General features: G+C 19.8%; 5 protein-coding genes across 5 annotated transcripts; 3 read left to right on the forward strand and 2 right to left on the reverse strand.

Moving 5' to 3' along the window:
• Positions 1–1,349: 1,349 nt before the first annotated feature.
• PGSY75_0508400 (putative transcription factor IIb) lies at positions 1,350–3,145 on the forward strand (the record flags this gene model as incomplete). The annotated part of the gene is made up of 4 exons (XM_018784366.1): positions 1,350–1,402; positions 1,603–1,795; positions 1,965–2,045; positions 2,351–3,145. 4 exons carry the CDS (start codon positions 1,350–1,352, stop codon positions 3,143–3,145), a joined length of 1,122 nt encoding a protein of 373 aa, XP_018643021.1.
• A 419-nt stretch (positions 3,146–3,564) lies between these two features.
• On the reverse strand, positions 3,565–10,998 carry PGSY75_0508500 (guanidine nucleotide exchange factor; the record flags this gene model as incomplete). Its single annotated transcript, XM_018784367.1, has 1 exon — positions 3,565–10,998. The coding sequence occupies one exon, from the start codon at positions 10,996–10,998 to the stop codon at positions 3,565–3,567; it is 7,434 nt and encodes a 2,477-aa protein (XP_018643022.1).
• Positions 10,999–11,996: 998 nt separating this feature from the next.
• On the forward strand, positions 11,997–12,821 carry PGSY75_0508600 (hypothetical protein; the record flags this gene model as incomplete). The annotated part of the gene is made up of 1 exon (XM_018784368.1): positions 11,997–12,821. One exon carries the CDS (start codon positions 11,997–11,999, stop codon positions 12,819–12,821), a length of 825 nt encoding a protein of 274 aa, XP_018643023.1.
• Positions 12,822–13,973: 1,152 nt separating this feature from the next.
• Positions 13,974–18,491, forward strand: PGSY75_0508700 (putative pre-mRNA-processing ATP-dependent RNA helicase PRP5; the record flags this gene model as incomplete). The annotated part of the gene is made up of 1 exon (XM_018784369.1): positions 13,974–18,491. The coding sequence occupies one exon, from the start codon at positions 13,974–13,976 to the stop codon at positions 18,489–18,491; it is 4,518 nt and encodes a 1,505-aa protein (XP_018643024.1).
• Positions 18,492–19,094: 603 nt separating this feature from the next.
• PGSY75_0508800 (single-stranded DNA-binding protein) lies at positions 19,095–19,958 on the reverse strand (the record flags this gene model as incomplete). The annotated part of the gene is made up of 1 exon (XM_018784370.1): positions 19,095–19,958. The coding sequence occupies one exon, from the start codon at positions 19,956–19,958 to the stop codon at positions 19,095–19,097; it is 864 nt and encodes a 287-aa protein (XP_018643025.1).
• Between the last annotated feature and the right edge of the window lie 1,016 nt (positions 19,959–20,974).

Raw genomic sequence — 20,974 nt, forward strand, 5'->3', positions numbered from 1 at the left:
ATATATATTTTTATTTTGTCCTTTTGACATTTAACAAATCGTATTCGTTTTCATTTTGTATATAATTAAATAATAGCTCTTCCAACATTATAATCAAAATATATGGCTATAAAAATATAATATATATATATATATGGTAACATACATGTATATATTTACAAGACTTGTAATATATACACGTGTTTATATTTAATTTTTTTTATTCACTAATGATAAATATATATATATATATATGTATATATGTAGATGCATTTTTTATAATTAATGTGTATATGCCATTATGACCAATAAAAATAATATTATGCATAATTTTTTAAAGAATTATTCAAATGTTATCTATTTAACTATTTTATTTTTTTTTATTATTTATTTAATTTTACACATACATGATATATTAGTACATATATATATATATATATATATATGTGCTGTATAATGATAATTCTTTTTTTTTTTTTATAAACTTTTTTACCATTATATCCAAAATTTGTATAAGAATACTTGGGTAATCATATATATATATATATATATATATATTACATATTATATTATGTATAGTTTTTTTTTTTTTTTTATATATATATAATATTTATTTTTTTATTTTTTTTTTAAATGTCTTTATGATATATATGTATATATTTATTTAATCAAACCTTATTATTAATATTATAGTAAAAATAAATTATTTACATAAATATACATCATATATATATGATTGATTAATAAATGTTTCCTGTTTAATATATTTGTCAATTCAAAATATTATATTTTTATATATATATCCAATTATACATATTTTCTTTTTTATATATATTTTATATAATTTATTATATTTCTTATTTCTCTCCCTTATATAAAAAATGAGAATTCATGTCAAGGCAAAAATCCATTTTCAAATCTCTTCCTTTCAAGTCGTTAATTCATTTATTTAAATAATATAATCATTATACGCATATAGTTATTATTAACAAAATAAATAAATTTAATTCACTAATTGTTTCATTTAAAATATGTATTAGACATATATTATAAATACAATGTACCATTTTTAATTATGCACATATATATATATTAGACATTAATATATTAATATTGCTTATATTTTATATATGTTTATAAAAAAAATATCCTAATATTGGAATTTCACTTTAAAAAAAATATATATATTATATATATATATATATATATATATATATATTTATATAATATGTTTGATTTTTTTTTTTTTTTGTACTTTTTTTAAGTCTCCTACCTAATAACATGAGGAGAAATTTTCACTTTGTGAAAACATACACATATATAATATATTTAAGAAATACAAAAACTTTTACATTTAATTCATATTCAAAATGTATAGAAACAAATATCAGCCCAATATTTTATCTCTTCTATTAAGTGCCGGGTAAAAAATAAGAAAAAAAAAAAATAATACTCAAAACTACACTCATAGAATTAACAAAATTTATTATAATGATAATATAGTTAGTAAACGTATACCCTTAGTATATATTAAATGTCATAAAAAAAAAAAAATAATAATAAAATAAAATTAGAAATTCAATCCTATATTTCAATTTTATATATATTATATTTTATGAATAGTTCTAAACCACTAGAAATATGGAAAACCAAAACAAAAAAAGGCTGTGTTAGAAAAGTATTAGATGATACAATAAAATTAAGTGCCATCGAAATTTTATCAGAAAATACATCAGACTCGTATATATATACGGCACCTCAACCCTTTAAATCGCTTTCTATCACTTTGCCTATCATAGTTCTTATCATTAAAAATGTACACTTATACTCTCTCCAATAAATTGATTCATAGACATACAAGAAAAAATATACATATATATATAAATATATATATATATATATATATATATATATATATATATATATATATATATTATATATATGTATATTTTTTTTTATCATTTAATGTCTTCCTTTCTTTTCAGATGAATAAATATTTTTCCTTTAGAATAAGCATATTAGATGATAAAAGATGTCGCAGAACTTTTAGAATTTCCAACTTTCAAGTAAAAATAGGACAAACCATATTTATCTATACATTTTTATTATATTTTTTTTAATATATTTGGGATAATTCGTAAACATATCTTTATTGTGACTGTTTTTATGTAAAATAATATTTTGTTCATGCAAAATAACATCTTGTTCATGCAAAATAACATCTTGTTCATGTAAAATAACATATTGTTCATGTAAAATGACATATGTTCATATAAATTCTGACCTGTACATGTTTCTTTTTATGTTCTTCAATACATATAATTAATTGTACATAAAATTCTTTCTTTTTTTTTTTTTTTTTATCATTTAGACTGTAACAAGATTATCAAACAAGTGGTGTACAATGCCAATGGTTTTAAATGAAGGATGGAATATCATACAGATAAATTTAAATGATTATACTGAAAAGGCCTTTAGAACAAAATATAAGGAGACCATTGATATTCAGATTAATGCGAGTATAAGGATAAGGTGTGTATATTTTTGTGATCGTATATACAAAAATGAGGAATTGAAAGATGAATTTAAAATATTCTGTAAGAAAAAAGAAAAACCTAAATACGTTCCTCCTCAATATTTAAACACAACCCAAAAAAAGACGACAATTAAAAATGTGATAAAAGCGAAGAATTTGAAAAGGGAGGATGTGGAAGATGAAAATGAACAAAAGGAAGTTACACCAAATGATGAACAGAAGGAAGGTACTCCAAATGATGAACAAAAGGAAGATACTCCAAATGATGAACAAAAGGAAGATACTCCAAATGATAAACATAATAAAGATGCTCCAAATGAAGAAAATGTAGTCCACGATCTGAACAAAGCCGAACTTTCTGACAATTTAGAAAGTCATGCTGGAAAAAACTTTGATACAGATTTTGAAAATAAAAATGATGGTGAAGAGAATTATTTAATAGATGTCATTGATAACGCTGACGAAGATGGAGAAGACAAAATGCTAGAAAATAAGAAAGAAGAAAATGAAAACCCATATAACGAAGTTGACATAACTAATATAAGTGAAATTAAAAACTTAGAAATGGATTTAAATAACGTACTATATGAAGATGTAAATTATGAAACTTATAATAATGATGATAATTGAATTAATATATTTCATTTTGAATTCTTAAATGTTTTTTACACAAAAAAATAAAATAAATATAAACATATATATAAATATATATATATATAATATGTACTACATAAAAACAGTTCATACGGAAAAAAAAATAAAATAAATAAAATAAAATAAAAATAATATGTAGATAAGTTTTTCATATTTTTAATAAACGTTTTAAATGAGCAATGAAATATATATATTTACATATATATAGACTTATATATTTTTAAATATTAATTAAAAATTTAATTGAAATTAACAAATAACAGTTATTCAAAAAATAAAAAACAAAAAAGAAAAAACAAAAAATTAAAAATTAAAAAAATGTAAGAAAAAAATAAACACAAATGGGAACACATAAAATATATATATATATATATTTATGTATGTATGTATAACAATCAGTATAGGTCTATCACAAAATTGTGAAGCAAATGCATAAAATGAAAACCTGTAATTGAACACAAATATGTTTTATTATATTTAAAAAAAGGATATAATATATAAGGTGATGAATTATACATAGAATAAATTTCTGCAGCTGTAAATGTATGTTGATTGATTACATTATTTTTTTGATCTTTTGTTAATATTAAAGTGAATTTAATAATATTATTTAAATCAAAAAAAATTTCAATAGATAAATAATTAATAAGTGTATATAATGTTTCATGTATATTTACGAGAATATTATTATTGATTAGATATAGTATTTGGTATACATGTACTGTGGATGAATTATATGGTAATTTAAAAAATTTTTTGAAATATGTTTTTTTTTTATTTTTTAATTCAAGAAAAAAAATATTTTTTTTAAAATATGTTGAATGTAATAATATGGGTTTTTCAATATATAATTTGGATACAAAAACAATAGCCTTTTTTAAAGTGAGAATATCTTTTTTGATATTATGTTGATAATTTATAATAAGATCTTGAATATATTCTTGTTTTTCATATAATTTTTTTAAATAGTTCATATGTTTTTTTTTTCTTAATATATTTAATGAAATCTGTAATGCAATATTTTTCCATTTCACTTGAAAAAAAGAATCTTTATCATATGTATTATGTAACAAATCAAAATAAATTTGTTTCATTTTAGATTTTTGTATTATTTGTTGATGTTTAAATTTATATATAGATAAATTATCTGGAAATTCATCTAACAGTTCGAAATAGATCATTTCATCAGATAAAAAAATATCGATAGTTTTATTAATTAAATGTATTAGGTTATTTTCTTTTTGATCTTGTAAAGACATGTAATTCATTTTTAATGATTTTAATTTTAATATTAAATTGTTTGTATCTATACAATGTTCTAAAATAGGACTATTTTTTAAACATTCAGATATTATATATATATTATTTTTTTCATAATTATATTTATGAATAATCGAAAATAAATACTCATTATTTTCTATTAACGTTTTTTTACGGTAGCATATATATTGAGGCATAGGAATTTTTGTAAATTCACAAATACTCATATTTTTTTCTTTTAATAAAAATCGAATATCTAGTTTAATATTATAAATTAATTTGGACTTTATAAAAAATTCAATATCATCTTCATTAAAAATTAATCTCTTCATTTTTTTCTTCATATTATTATTATGCTTACTGTTGATATTGATAGAAGTTGGATTATTCAAAATATTAGGTTGACAAGTATAACCACTGATAGTAGTATTATTCACACTGATAGTAGTATTATTCACACTAATAGTAGTATTATTCACACTTATCATTTTTTCTCCTTCCTTCATATTAAAACGACCATTTAATTTATCATTTTTTTCTCTTCTTAAAAGTGACTCATTTCTTCCTTTACTTTTAATTTTTTTCTTATCTTCATCTATAACAATTTTGGAACCACCCTTTCCTCTTTGAATATTTGCATCCCCCTTTATCATACATGTTGCATTCATCTGGTGCTCCTTTGCTTGCATATCCATATTGTTTGTGCCCAACGTCAAATTATTGACAACCTCATTATGTTTTTGCTCTGGCATGTTATTTTTGTATGTATAGAAAAAGTTGACTATATCTATTGCAGGGTCATTAAATGAAAGCATTAGATAATTTTGAAATCTGAAGAATAAATTAAAAATATGGCACACCTGGAAAAGCTTTAATTGTATATAATAGGGATTTCTATTTAAATGATAATTAAATAAAATTGTGTGTGCATTTACATAAATATCTTCATTAATATTACAAATATTATTAATAACATTAGTGAACGATATAAATGTCTGTTCAAATATATGTTTAATAGATAATATATTTATATTTAGATTATATACATTTAAAGATTCATATTTATTTAAATATAAAATTTCTAAGAAATCACAAATTTTATTACGTATATTTAAAATGTGAGGAAATATAATAGGGTAACAAAATTTGTGTGCAATATTTTCCATATTTTTTAATATTGGATTTATGATTGCCATAAGTATAAGTTTAAAAAAAGGTATATATATTATATGATGATTTTGATAAAAATATATTTTATTTGTTTGATTAATATCATCATTAATATTTTTTTCATAAATAATAAAATATTTAAATAATTCTTTTATAATCATTTTAAATATATCTGGAAATTTTATATTCATAAATATTTTACATAATTCTTTAAAAATACATACAAAATTTATTTCCACATTATTATTATGTAGATTATCATTTTGTAAATCTTGTGCTATATTATTTTGATATATATTTTCATGTTCATTATTTATATTAGGCATATCATATTGTATGGATGAATTATAACCCGATATGTCATTAACAAATAATTTTTTTTTATCTGACTCATTTTGTGTTTTGCCTTTAATAAAATTTGAAAATTCTTTATCTTTTTCGTTATCATTTAGATTATCTATAAAGGTGGTTATATTAGGTTCACCATTATCATTTTTTTTTTTATTTGGTCGGTGGCCAGACTGGTGTTCTATATGATCAAAATTGTTATTACCACCACCACCATCATCATTATTATTATTAATTTTATTATTATTATTATTGTTGTTGTTGTGTGTTTCATCCATTTTGAGATCCATATAATTTGAAGTCTTTACATGAATATTTTTATTTACCATCATATGCTCATTATATGCATCATTTATTGTTAATAACCCATTGTTATGACCCGAACCATACATATTACTATTCGTTTGGATATATTTTTTTGTGTGATCCACATTTTTGTTATAGGATATTTCTTGGTGGTTAACTGATGGGTTCGTTTTTTGAACCTTCCTTGACATTTGATTTAATAAAGTTACAAAAGAATAGGAATTATTTAAATTTATTAAACAATGAGAAAAATTTATTAGAATTTCATTTTTAAAGAACAACATTTGTATAAGAATAAAAAATGTGGATGTCTCAATATTGAATATAGAATTAACATTTAAAGAATTTTTTATTTCTTCTATACCTAATTTTATTAAAAAAATGGTAAAAATATTTCGTACTCTTTCATTTCTGAAATCAGCATATAAATCAAAAATAAAAGAACATAAAATATTCGAACTATTTTTATAAAAAGAATATTTATTTTTTATATTTTTTGAACTATCGTTTTGTAATGTATCATTCTGATCATAATTATATGTATGATTAATATAATTCGAATTGATAATATTATAATTATTATTCACATGTTTGTGATTTATATTATTATGATATATATCAATTCTATTATCATGATGGGTATAATCTCTTTTTCCATATAAAACATTTTTAAAATTTTTAAAATTTTTAAAATTTTTCACATGTTTATGATTATGTATTAAACATAAGATTATTAAATAAATGGGTTGCTGTTGAATTATATATATGAAATGTTGTAATTTGCTTCTGTTTTGATCAAATATATAAGTAGATGATGAAGAATATAAAATGGTTGGTAGATGTTGTTCTTGCATATTAGCAATATTAGATAATATAAAATTTTGATAATTAAGATATAAATAATTAAATTGTTTTTCATATTTATTTAAATTTAATAAGAATTCTATATGTTTTGAATATAAATTAATTATGTCTTTTTCAAATTGTTTGATATATTCAATACTATTATTATATTCTTCTTTTTTTAATAAATTTTGTATATAACACCAATTAATAATAGTATTATTATTGAATATTAAAATATTATATATAAAATTTTCTATTTGTTCTTCATAATAAGATAAAGAAGTATAATCATTTTGAAAGAGTTCTTTTTTATTAATTTTTTTTTTAACAAGATTAATTTCATCAAAATGTTTTATATAATTATTATAATGAATATTATGGATATTATTTGTATTAAGTTCGATATCACTAGATTCTGAATTATAATCTATATCTTTTTCATCATATGTTAACCACGTTTTTATAATTTTAGTAGGATGTTTTAAATATTTTAGATTATTATTTATTCCAATTCCTAAATGATAATTATTAGTATATCCCCATACAAATATGTCAGAATTATAGAATTGAATAAATGTAGCATTTTGAAAAGAAAAAACGGATTCAATAATATTATTTTCTTTTAAAAAATATGTAATTAATTTAGGACTTTTTATATAATTATTTTCTTTATCATTATTACATAATATTTGACAATTATTATTATTACCTAAACCAAATAATTTATTATCATAAGTAAGAAAAAAAACATGTTCATATTTACCATATATAAATTTAACATTATTAATTTTGTTATATAAAGTTGGTATTTCATATATTATATTATCATTATTATTATTATTATAATTATTATTATTATTATTGTTGTTGTTGTTTTTTATGAGCTCACCAAAAATATATATAAATCCATCAACTGATAATATGATACTATATGTATTTCCTGCTAATATATCTTTAATATATATATTATTATGTAATATAACTTTAGTTGGAATACTAACAATATTACAACCCTTTTTACTTTTTTCAGATAATCCTAACCTATAATTATTATTACTTCCACATACATATAATTCATTACTATTTGTTAAAAATAAACTATGACTACTTCCTAATGAACATTTATATATTTTATTTATTATATTAATTTTTCTAGGTAATAATATACATCCTTGTATATAATCTACACCTAATCCAACCTTTCCACTTTCAGCATTACCCCAAATATATAAATCTCCACATTGTTCAGAATTATTATCATCATATGTATGATAAATATTATTTATATTATTTATATTATTTATATCATTCATATTAGTCTTATCTAATAAACAATTTATAATACAAGCACTGTGATCATATCCAGCAAATATATTTATAACATTTTTCAATTTTTTCACATGAACAGGTTCATAAAAATCTTTTATTACACCAATTCCTAATTGACTCTTATCATTTTTACCCCAACCATATACTAAACCCATATCACTTAAACATAATACATAATTATATCCGCATGCAATTTTTATTATTTTATTTACACATATGTTTAATAATACTGGTACTCCAAATTTTTTCTTTAAATTAAATTCTCCATTTCCTATTTCTCCATTTTTATTATAACCAGCAGTATATACCTTCCCACTTTCTAATAAAAAAACACTAAAATGATCACTTCCATCTATTATTTTGACTTTAGATTTTAATACAAGTTTTTTATTTTCAAACATGTTAACAGCATATGGACTACACATATTATCATACGAATCATAATAATAATTATTAATATTATTATTATTATTGTTCAATGTAATAGCAGTGTCAATCTGTTTGTTTATTTTATTTTGATAATATGTCATACTATCTAACTTATAAAAAAGAGCTAAAATATCTTTTATATACATCTTCCCTCTCATTTCTTTTATATAATGTATATCAAAATGTTCATCCTTTTTTTTTTGAATATATGATGATATTATGCCATTTTTATTTCTGTCTATACCTTTATAATATCCATTGTGATATTGTTCTTCTTCGTCTTGATTATTTATTAAATATTTTATTAAATCATCATCTGAATCATTGTCATTTATTTCTTTTGTATATGTATAGTTTTTATAACTCCCAAAGGTAATTAAATCACCTACTAGCGTAACACCAAAGCATGCATATGTAGAAGCATGTATTAGTACACATTTATAATTTGTATTAATTTGCTTAGGTGTTTTGGATATATAATAATTAACATAATTATTTGTTATATTAAATGTGCCCCATACATATACATCTCCTTTAATATTTAATGCTAAAGAATTAAAACAACCAAAACTTAACATACATATTTTTTTATTATGATTTAAACATTCTAATAATTTTGGATAATATATATCTATATCATCATTACCATGTCCTAATTTATAAAATTTGCCATTACCCCATGTATATACATTGTAATTAGAATCTATACAACCTGAATGTGATGTCCCAGCACATACATAAAGAATTCTTTTATTTCTTAATCCTTTAATTAATTGAGGCTTATTATAACTTTTTATATTACCAACACCTAACCTACCATTACCTCCATAACCCCAACTATATATATGTCCTTCTAAGTTGCAAGCAAGACTATGTTTACTTCCTGCTGAGCAGTGAATGACTACATTTTTTTTTCTATCCCCTTCTATAGAATTTTTTTTTTTATGAAATTTGTAAGCACCATCATTATTTTTATTATCATCATTATTATTATCATCACTGTCAATATAAGGAGACTCTAAAAATATCGGTGTTGGCTCATATACATTTTGATTCGTTCCATTTCCTATGCAACCAAAATTGTTATAACCCCATGCATATAAAACACCACTAGTACAGATAGCCAAAGTATGCATATCACCACAAGAAATAAATTTTATTTTTGTATTTTTTTTGGGGAAAATAATTTTCATAGGAAATGGAGTAAACCAATCATGTTTATTATCATTCTCTTTTATATCTGAATATAAATTTTCTTTATTTTTATATATATTAATTTTTTCCTTTTTTTTTTCATCATTATAATTATTATGTTCATCAATATCAAAATGAGTGTCTTCATTCATTTCATCATTTATAGTTTTATTATATACATCTTCATCCATTTTTGTGTCATCATTTTGTATGCTTGAAATATTATCTGCCTCAAAATTTAAAAGACTTTCATCACCAGACATATTGTATTCATCATAAATATTTTTCTCTCTTTGGAAATTTATATCATTCTTAAAATTATCTTCACTGTAAATAAATTTTTGATTTTGTATGGATTTTTCATCATGTCGATTAATAATATGATTTGCTTTATTTTCTTCATCGTCATTATTGTTATTATTATTATTATTATTATTATTTTTTTTTTTTTTTTTTTTTTTTTTTTTTTCCTTTTTCTTTATTCCAAAGGCACCCAACACCATTTTATTAATTGGATCGTTTACTTGTTGTAGCATTTGTTCTTTCATTTTTTGTGTCTTTTTTTTTTCTTCCTCTTCTAAAATATTAGGTAATTCTCTTTTTTTCTTATAACCTAACAAGCCATTATTCCCCTTTCCAAAGGAATAAATTGAACAACCTATATCATTAACATTTTTCTTTACTAAAACAAAAGTTGAATAATTCGTACAACATATTGAAGAAACAATGAAACTATTAAAAAAAGAAACTACAGTAGGGTCATTTACATATCTGATATTTATATCTAATCCTAATTGATTACAATTATTTACTCCCCAAGTAAATAAACTTGGTTTATTTTTATAATAAGCAACACATGCATAATGATCTAGACCGCTACTTATTTTGGGCATAAACTGAAAAATATACTTATGAATATCTTTATCTTGAACATCCTGTTCATACATATTGATATATTATATATAAATATATATATATATATATATTATATAAATGAATAATATGGATAAAATAAAAAAACAAACTAAATCTTTTATAAAAACATATCTTTGTAGAACTATTACACTTATATATATATATATATATATATATATATGTATATTTTTATGTCTTTAGGTGAAAAAGGAAATATCAATACATATACATTTGTAACTATATATATAATATTGTGGAACGTATTTTTAAATATTTCTCCGTGATAGAAAAAAATAATATAATATAATCTTATATATATATATATATATATTTATTTATTTATTTATATGTGACAAAATATATTTTTTTATGAATCATTTAGTTGTATGTTTTACATTTTAAAAAAATTTAAACATATATATATTTATAATATATATTTCATTTCATAGGTACTTCACCTTCTAAGTAATAATATTATTCATATTCATATTTTTATATAATAATATTTATTATGCATTTTGTTGCATGTATCATATCATATACAATAATATATGTAAATATGTTTAAAAAAAAAAAAAAAAAAAAAAATACATATAAAAATTTTTTTCTTTCATGAGATATTTTTTGAAAATGAGTTTGTTATTAAGAATGATAGATATTTGAATGATATAATTATATTAATCCATTTAATATTATAAATAAATAAATAAATATATATATATATATATATATATTAATATAAAATATAATCTTTGTTCTTATAAAATTTCCGTTATATATAAATAAATAAATATATATATATATATATATATATGTCAACTTATGGAGTTTTATTATTATTTTATTTTTTTATATTTTTTTTTATTTTTTTTTTTTTAATGATGCATATATTCAAATATATAAAGCAATAAATGTAATTATATACATATGTTTATTTGTATATATATATATATTTATTTATTTATTACCTTGTGTCATCTGATTGTTTATGATAATATATTAATTTTGAATAGATGGAAAATATACAAAGATGCCGAGCAAAAGTGGACGAGTGAGAATGCCAGCAGATAACAGACTTCCTGTTTCAGCATCCTTAAAAACATCAGAAATATGGAAGAATTCAGTGGGATATGACCCCTATGCATCTTATGAAGAAATAAATAAAAAGAAAGAAAAGAAAGATGAAGAAATTGTTGAAAAGGCAAAGAATCTATTTAATCTTTCTAAATTAACAGGAAATACATCAACAACAATTCCAGGTGCATGTACTGTTTGTAATCATATAGGTCATTTACCTTATCAATGTAGAAATTTTATAAATTTAGAAAAATATGATATCAATAATAATATGAACAATAATGAAGAGGATGATATAAAGGAAAGAAAAAATCTGGGACTTATGAGCAGTGATGATGATAGTGCTGCTCATAGTGACAGTGATAGTGACAGTGATAGTGATAGTGATAGTGACAGTGATAGTGACAGTCATAGTAATAGTAATAGTGATAGTCATAGTAATAGTAATAGTAATAGTCATAGTGACTATTCTTATAAGAAAAAAAAACATTCTCATCATCGTTCAAAATATAAAAAAAAACACTCTCATCATCATTCAAAAAATAAAAAAAAACATTCTCATCATCATTCAAAAAATAAAAAAAAACATTCACATCATCATTCTAAAAGAAAAAAAGAAAAACAAATATCACATGACACACATGATGGTGATGAAAAACATCGTAAATATATAAATTCCAAGAAAAAAAAAATTAAAAAAGAAAAAAGAGAAAAAAATTATCATAGTAGAAAAAAGAAGAACAAATATATTTCTTCTAGTAATTCTTCAGATTCATAATATATAAAAAAAAGGTATTTTTCATTTTAAATAAAACATAAATAAATAAGGATATTATTATATAATATAATAACTTTTTTTTTTTTTTTTTTTTGTCTATTTATTTATGGATGGTATATTATGATACTCCTTTTAATTCCTTATATGTAATTAACGTTGTATTTTTTTTTATTTATTATACATATAATTATATATTTATATGAATATTTTATATATATATATGAACTTTTTCTTTTTTTTTTTTTTTTAAAACAAATTAAATTAAATAATAAAATTAGCATAGTAAAAATATTACATTATTTATTTATTTTTATTTTTATATAAATAAGAATAAATAAAGTTCAATTATTTATAATATTGTATATATATTTGTTATATTTTTCAAGTTCTGTCCTCCTATGTTTTTAAAATAAAAATATATATATACATCTATAACATATTTTTATAATCCTTTTGGGGTATCATATTATAAAAGTAATTTATATAATATATAATTTAAAAAAAAAAAAAAAAAAAAAAAAAAAATGTGTATAATAATTTTTATTTCATACATCTAAAGTATATATCAAAATATATATATATATATATATATATATAACCCTTTCATGTTTGCATTAATATTTTTTTTTTTTTTTTTTTTGTCGCCTATCCGTTTCTAGAAATATAATTATTAGTACATATACATAAATATATATATATATATGTATAACATATTAATATCTCAATATTGATGTTAATAAATATTAAAAAAATATAAAAAGAAATAATAATAAAATAAAATAATAAAAATTAATGATTGAATTATAAAAAAAGGTTTAATTTAATTTCCCTCTTGTTATACTTTTTCATCCGAAAAGGATAAAAAATAATTATATAAAAAATAAATATTGCATAAATATTATACATATATATATATATATATATAATATTTTTTTTTTTTTTTTATGTTGTAACAAATCCATTTGTTATATATATATATTTATTCATTTATATATTCATTTTTTTAATACATATAAAAAAAATATTGTGAGAAGCCCTCTTTTTTTTTTATTTTTTTTTATTTTTTTTATTTTTTTTTATTTTATTTTTTTTTATTTTTTTATATAAAGATATAATGTCAAATAAGTATTCTTTTATTTAAGTCTATAAAACATGTACAATATTTTGAACTACATATATAAAGATAATAAAGAAGAAAAGAAGAATGACAAAGATAAGGATGTGGATGTAAAAATAAAAAAACATGATTCTGATGATAGTGATGATGCATTAAAAAAAGATAACAGAAGTAATAGTAAAAAAAAAGATGTTGATAAGAACACATATTATGATAATAGTTATAATAATGAAGAGGAAGATAGGAGAAAAAAAAAAAGGGATTCTAGAAAATATAGTGTGGATGATTCTTATAATAAAATAAAAAATAAAATATATAATGATCATAAAACAGATGAATATGATTCCTATGCATATAAGAAAAAATCATCCTATCATCATATTAATCGTGAAAAATATCTAGACGAAAAAAAAAAGAAATATTATGAACGTAGAGATAAAAAAAGTAAAAGAAGAAGTTATGATTATTCTTCTAATTATGATGAAAGTGATGATAGTAACAGATCTGGTTATTATAATGAAAGAAGCAAAAAATATTATAAATATCAAGATAAAAAGAAAAAAGAAAAGAAAAGAAAAAGAAGATATCACCATACAGATGATTATGACGATGACGATCATCTTGAAAGTTCTTCAAGTAGTAGTTCTTCTAGTAAGGGTTCAATAAATGTAAGAGAAAAACAAAAACATAAAAAAATATATTCATATGAAAAAGAAAGAAAAAGAAAAAAAAGAGATAGTAATAGTAGTAGTTATAGTAGTTATGATGAGGATACAAAAGAACGTGATAAGAAGAGAAAATCATATCATCATGATTATATAAAGGATGATAAAAAAAAAAAAAATTATCATAAATATGAATCGAATGAAGTTAACAACAACAACAACAACAACAACAACAACAATAATAATAATAATAATAATAAAGATATGTCAAATGAAGATATCAACGAACCACATGAAACACACGAAACACCTATCAATATTAATAACATGTCAAAAGAAAACCAAAGAATATGTGAAGAAAATAAAATTGAAAAGGAAATAGAGAAAATATCTGATGTAAAAGAAATTACAACTACAGAAAATAATAATTTAAGCAGATTAGAAAGATTAAAATTATTTGCTCGAAAAATAAAAAAAACAAATGAGACAACAAATGAGAAAACAAATGAGACAACAAATGAAAAACATACTAAATTTACTTTAAATACTAAGGTGAATAAAATAACGAATCTAAATATATTTATGAATGACGAAGATGATGAGATTGATAATTCAAGAGAAAAAATATTTGACATGAAAAATGAAAACAACTTAAGTGAACAAAATGTGGATGACAATAATTATAAAGTTGATATAAAAAAAAAAAAAGAGGAAAAAAATAAAAACCAAATAAATCAAAATCATAAAATGAAGGAAAAAAAAAAAATAAAAAATAATAATAATAATAGTAGTAGTAGTTATGATGATAATGGTGATGATTTACTTCTTGTTCAAAATAATAATACCAATGAAGATGCTCTGGATCTTTATATGAAAGATATAGAAGAAGCATGGGAAGAAGAAAATAAAAATGTAAAGCAAACTATAACGTTAGATGAAATATATACATATGATATGAATAAACATAAATATGAACATTATATTAACCCTAAAAATAATGAAGAAAAAAAAGATAATGTTGAAAAAGAAAATATTTATAATAATAATAATAATGTGAATACACAAGAAGATGTAGAAAATATATATAAGAAGAATAATAAGAAGACTATTACAAATAATAATTATTGTGATGAATATACTCATTGTGATGATGAAGACACGTTTCACAAATTATTTGTAGAAGAACTTAAAAAAAAAACAGAAGAAGATATGAAAAGAAATGAAAAGGATAATATGAATGAATTTAATTTAAGAGATTCAAAAAATAAAAAAATGAATAAAGAATTAAGTGTATCATTTGATAGTTCAGATGATACAGATAATAGAGAGGATACTGTAAGTAGTAATAAAAGTGAATTAAATTATGAAGAGAATGGTATGAAAAAAATGAATAAGAAAATATTAGAAGTAAATCATGATGAAATAGATTATGTACCTATTAAAAAAAATATATATGTACAGGTTAAAGAAATAACAAATATGAAAGATAGTGATGTTGAAATGTTTAGAAAAAATAATGGAAATATAATAGTTCGAGGAAAAAATTGTCCACGTCCAATACAATATTTTTATCAATGTGGATTACCATCAAAAATATTACAAATATTAGAAAGAAAAAATTTTAAAAAAATGTATAATATACAAATGCAAACAATACCTGCATTAATGTGTGGACGTGATGTTATAGCTATAGCTGAAACTGGAAGTGGAAAAACATTATCATATTTATTCCCTTTAATTAGACATGTATTACATCAAGAACCTTTAAGAAATAATGATGGACCAATATCAATTATTTTAACTCCTACAAGAGAATTAAGTATACAAGTAAAAAACGAGGCGAAAATATATTGTAAAGCTGTAGATATAGATATATTAGCTGTTTATGGTGGTTCAAATATATCTAGACAATTAAAGAGATTAAAAAAAGGAGTAGAAATATTAGTTGGAACACCTGGACGTATAATCGATATATTAACTGTAAGTAATTGTAAAGTTACCAATTTAAATCGTGTATCCTTTGTTGTTTTAGATGAAGCTGATAGATTATTAGATTTAGGATTTGAATCACAAATATATAATATTTTAAGAAATTGTAGAAAAGACAAACAGACAGCTATGATTTCAGCTACGTTTCCAAATTATATACAAAATATGGCAAAGAAATTATTATATAAACCGATAGAAATAATTGTAGGAGAAAAAGGAAAAACAAATAATAATATATATCAATTTGTTGAAATAATTGAAGAATCAAAAAAAGTATTTCGCTTATTAAAACTTTTAGGAGAATGGATAAATTATGGATTAATATTAATATTTGTAAATAAACAAATAGAAGCAGATTTATTATATTTAGAATTATATAAATATGATTATAATTTATTAGTATTACATGGAGGACAGAATCAAACAGATCGTCAATATACTTTAGAAAAATTTAAAAAAGAAGAAAATAAAATCTTAATAGCTACATCTGTTATGGCTAGAGGTATTGATATTAAAAATATTATTCTAGTAATTAATTATCAATGTCCTGATCATATTGAAGATTATATACATCGTATTGGAAGAACTGGAAGATCTAATAATATTGGATATGCATATACATTTATATTACCAGATGAATATTCAAAAGCATATGATATATATAATTTATTAAAAAATAATATATATTATTTAAATAAAACTATAGATATACCACAAGATTTAGAAAATATGATTATTGAATATGCCAATATTAATAGTATTAATGATAAACAAAAAACAAAATATAAAAATCTTGGTTATAAAGGTAAAGGTTATAAATTTACTCCAGATGAAAAATCTAGACAGCAAATAGATATAGCATTAGCCAAAAAAGAATTAGGATATACACAAGAAAATGATGATAAAGAAAATATACAAATAGATGATGAACTTGTTGATAATCTAGAACATAACAATAATATTGATTCTAATGAAAACAATTTGGAACACAACAAAAATTTTAATAATTCTCAAGACAATAAAGATTCAAAAAATTTATATACACAACATAATATTCATAATAATATTACTTTTGAAGATAAAAATTTTGGAGGTTCTAAAAATATGAACAAAAAAAATAATACAAATGATAAGAAAAATACAAATGATAAGAAAAATACAAATAATCAATTTACAGATATTTCAAAGGTCGAACAAGAAATACAAAGAATCAAAATGAATGATACAATGGAATTATCTTTAAAAGCAAAAAAAATTAATGAATTAATGAAAACTTATAATTTCTTAACACTTCAAGAAAATCATGATAAAATTTTAAAAAATGCACAATATGAAGAATTTGATAGAATAGCTGAAAAAGAAGCTTTAAAAGCAACAGAACATATACTAGATGAAAAAGAAAAAAAATTAATCTTTAATAAAACAAAAGAAGATATCAAAAATAAATTAATACAAAATAAAATACAATCAGATACTATGAATCAAAGTATACAAAGAAATATGTTATTAAGTGCATTAAGAACAAAAAATATGAAAAAATATTCTCCATATTTACCACATACATATATAACAGAAGATAATAATATATTAGAAGAATTCTATATTAATAATTATCCACAACATGTACGTTTAAAAATATCACATAAAGATGTATTAGCAAAAATAGCTGATATGTCAGGTGCTACATGTCAAATTAAAGGACAATATTCTAATCCTTCACAACCAAATAAACAAAATTTCTTATTAGATACTAAACAATTACATATAGAAATTATAGCACATACATATAATCAAATCCAAATAGCTAGAAATGAACTGAACTCATTATTAAATACATTTATGCTTAGTTGTAATATTAAAGGTAAAAGAGCTTCAACCGCCTGGGCACCACCCCAATAACACCAAAAATTTTAAATTAAACAGAAAGTAAAAATATATATATATAAAACTGCATAACCGTATTATCTCATTTTTTTTATTTAATTACATGTACTACATATCTAGATAATTATATATATATATATATTTATATTTATTTATTTTATTTTTTTTATTGTGATATATATTTAACTTTTTTTTCAAGTGATACATATATAAAATATGTGTTATATGCATATTTTTATTTCTTCATATAACATATATATATATATATATATATATTTGTTTGTACATATCATATTATTATTATTTTTTTAAACCATAATTCTTATATTTTTGTAGTTATTTCGAATGGCTGGAATTTTACACCATTCAGTTCTTGAATTTTTTTTTTTTTTTTTTTTTTTTTTTTCTCCTAATTGTAGGGTATAACAAAATTTTAAGACAAAAAAATAAAAAAAAATAAAACACATACATATAAAATATATATATGTAAATATATATGTATGTGTGTTTATATATGCACAAAAACAAAGAGAAAGATATGACCTTTATTGTAAATAAAAATATATAATATATAATATATAATTTATATATATTACACTTTTATAAGATATTATATAATCATTCTTCAAATTCTTGGACATTCATTTTGTCATATATTCCCTCATGTTTGTCAAAAGCATCATTGTTTGATTGAAAATTATCTTCTTCATTGTTATTATCTAGGGTATCATTAAATTCTTTATCTTCTATAATTTTATCATTTGCACTTAAAGGAATGAAATCATTACTATTACTATTATTATTATCATTATTATTTATATGTTCATTATTGATGTGATCATTATTTATATGTTGTTGATTTTCAGCATTTATATTATTTGCATTATTTCTTTGAATAAAATTTCTTTTATCATCTAGAAATATTAAATCTCCTTTATTATATGATAAAATAATTTCTGTTATTTGTTTAGGTTGATTATTTACATCATTACCATACCATTTTCTTGTATGTAATGATCCTTGAACATATACTCTTCTACCTTTTCTTAAATATTTATCAATTAAATCAACAATATTTTGATCATAAACAACAATTCTATGCCAATCAGTTTTAGATTTTAATTCATTAGTATTTCTATCTCTCCAGAATTCATTGGTTGCTAAACTAAATGTTGCTACTTTATCACCACCATTCAATATTTTTATATCTGGTTCACATCCTACTCTTCCTATTAACATTATTTTATTTAAAGATTTTTCATTCATTACATTTCTATTCATATTATTATAAAACCTTTTGTTTTCATAGTTAAAATCATTTTGTAAATTTATTTTGAACATACTTACTTTTCGACTTTTTATGATCCTCTTATTTATTATATTGTTTAGTTGATGTACCTTTACATCACCTATTATATAACCATATGTGGAGTAGAACACATAATTGAAATATATTACTAGGGGTAAAATAATATATAACATTCTTTTGAATATATATATATTATATATATATGTATATATATTATGTATATTATATAATACACATAAAGGTTTCAAAAAGGAAATAAAAAAATAAACAAAAAAAAAAACATATATATATATATAATATATATATATATATATATATATATATATGTTCTTGGATTTGTATATGTAATTTATTCTAATATTTTCATAATATTATAATTAATTATATTTTATTACATTCTATTTAAGATATATACAAAAAATTACTTTCTTTCAAATTATATTATGTTACTGTGTGTAGTTATTCATTAAAAAAAAATATATATATATATATATTGTAACACTAAAAGGATAAATATATATATAATATTTTAAATGAATAAAGGATATGATACAAAATAAATAATATATTATAAAAATCACATATTTTTCATAGTTTCAAAATGAATTTTTTTTTTTTTTTCTTTTTTTTTTTATTATTATTAATTTATTTTAATTAATTTATTTATTTTATTTTATTTTTTTTTTTTTTGGCCTTTTTGATTAATATAACAAAGCCGAACAGTAGTTCTAGTTTTATTTTTTTTTTTTTTTTTTTTTTTTTTTTTCTGGGCTAATTAATAGGAGATAAAATGTAATATATGAATATATACATATGTAATAATAATATTATATATGTGAAGAAGAAGAAATTATTTAATTTATTTCAGACTTTGAAAATTTTCTTAATAATTAAAGCCAATTATATCATTTAAGCATATATTATATATAATATATATAATATAATATATATATATATTATATTTATGTGACCTTTTCATTTTGTTTTATTTTTTTCTTTTACCATTCCCTTTTTTTTTTTTTTTTTTTTTTTCCTTAATTTTAAAAAGAAGCCATTTAATTATACTATATACATTTATCTAAAGAGAATAATCCTAAACATATAATTATTTTTTACATCCTCACTAAAAAGATTATAAATGTGATATATATATATATATATATATATATATATATATATATTATATATA

The sequence above is a fragment of the Plasmodium gaboni genome, chromosome 5 (genome assembly GCF_001602025.1).
Source record: "Plasmodium gaboni strain SY75 chromosome 5, whole genome shotgun sequence".
NCBI classification, from domain to species: Eukaryota; Apicomplexa; class Aconoidasida; order Haemosporida; family Plasmodiidae; genus Plasmodium; species Plasmodium gaboni.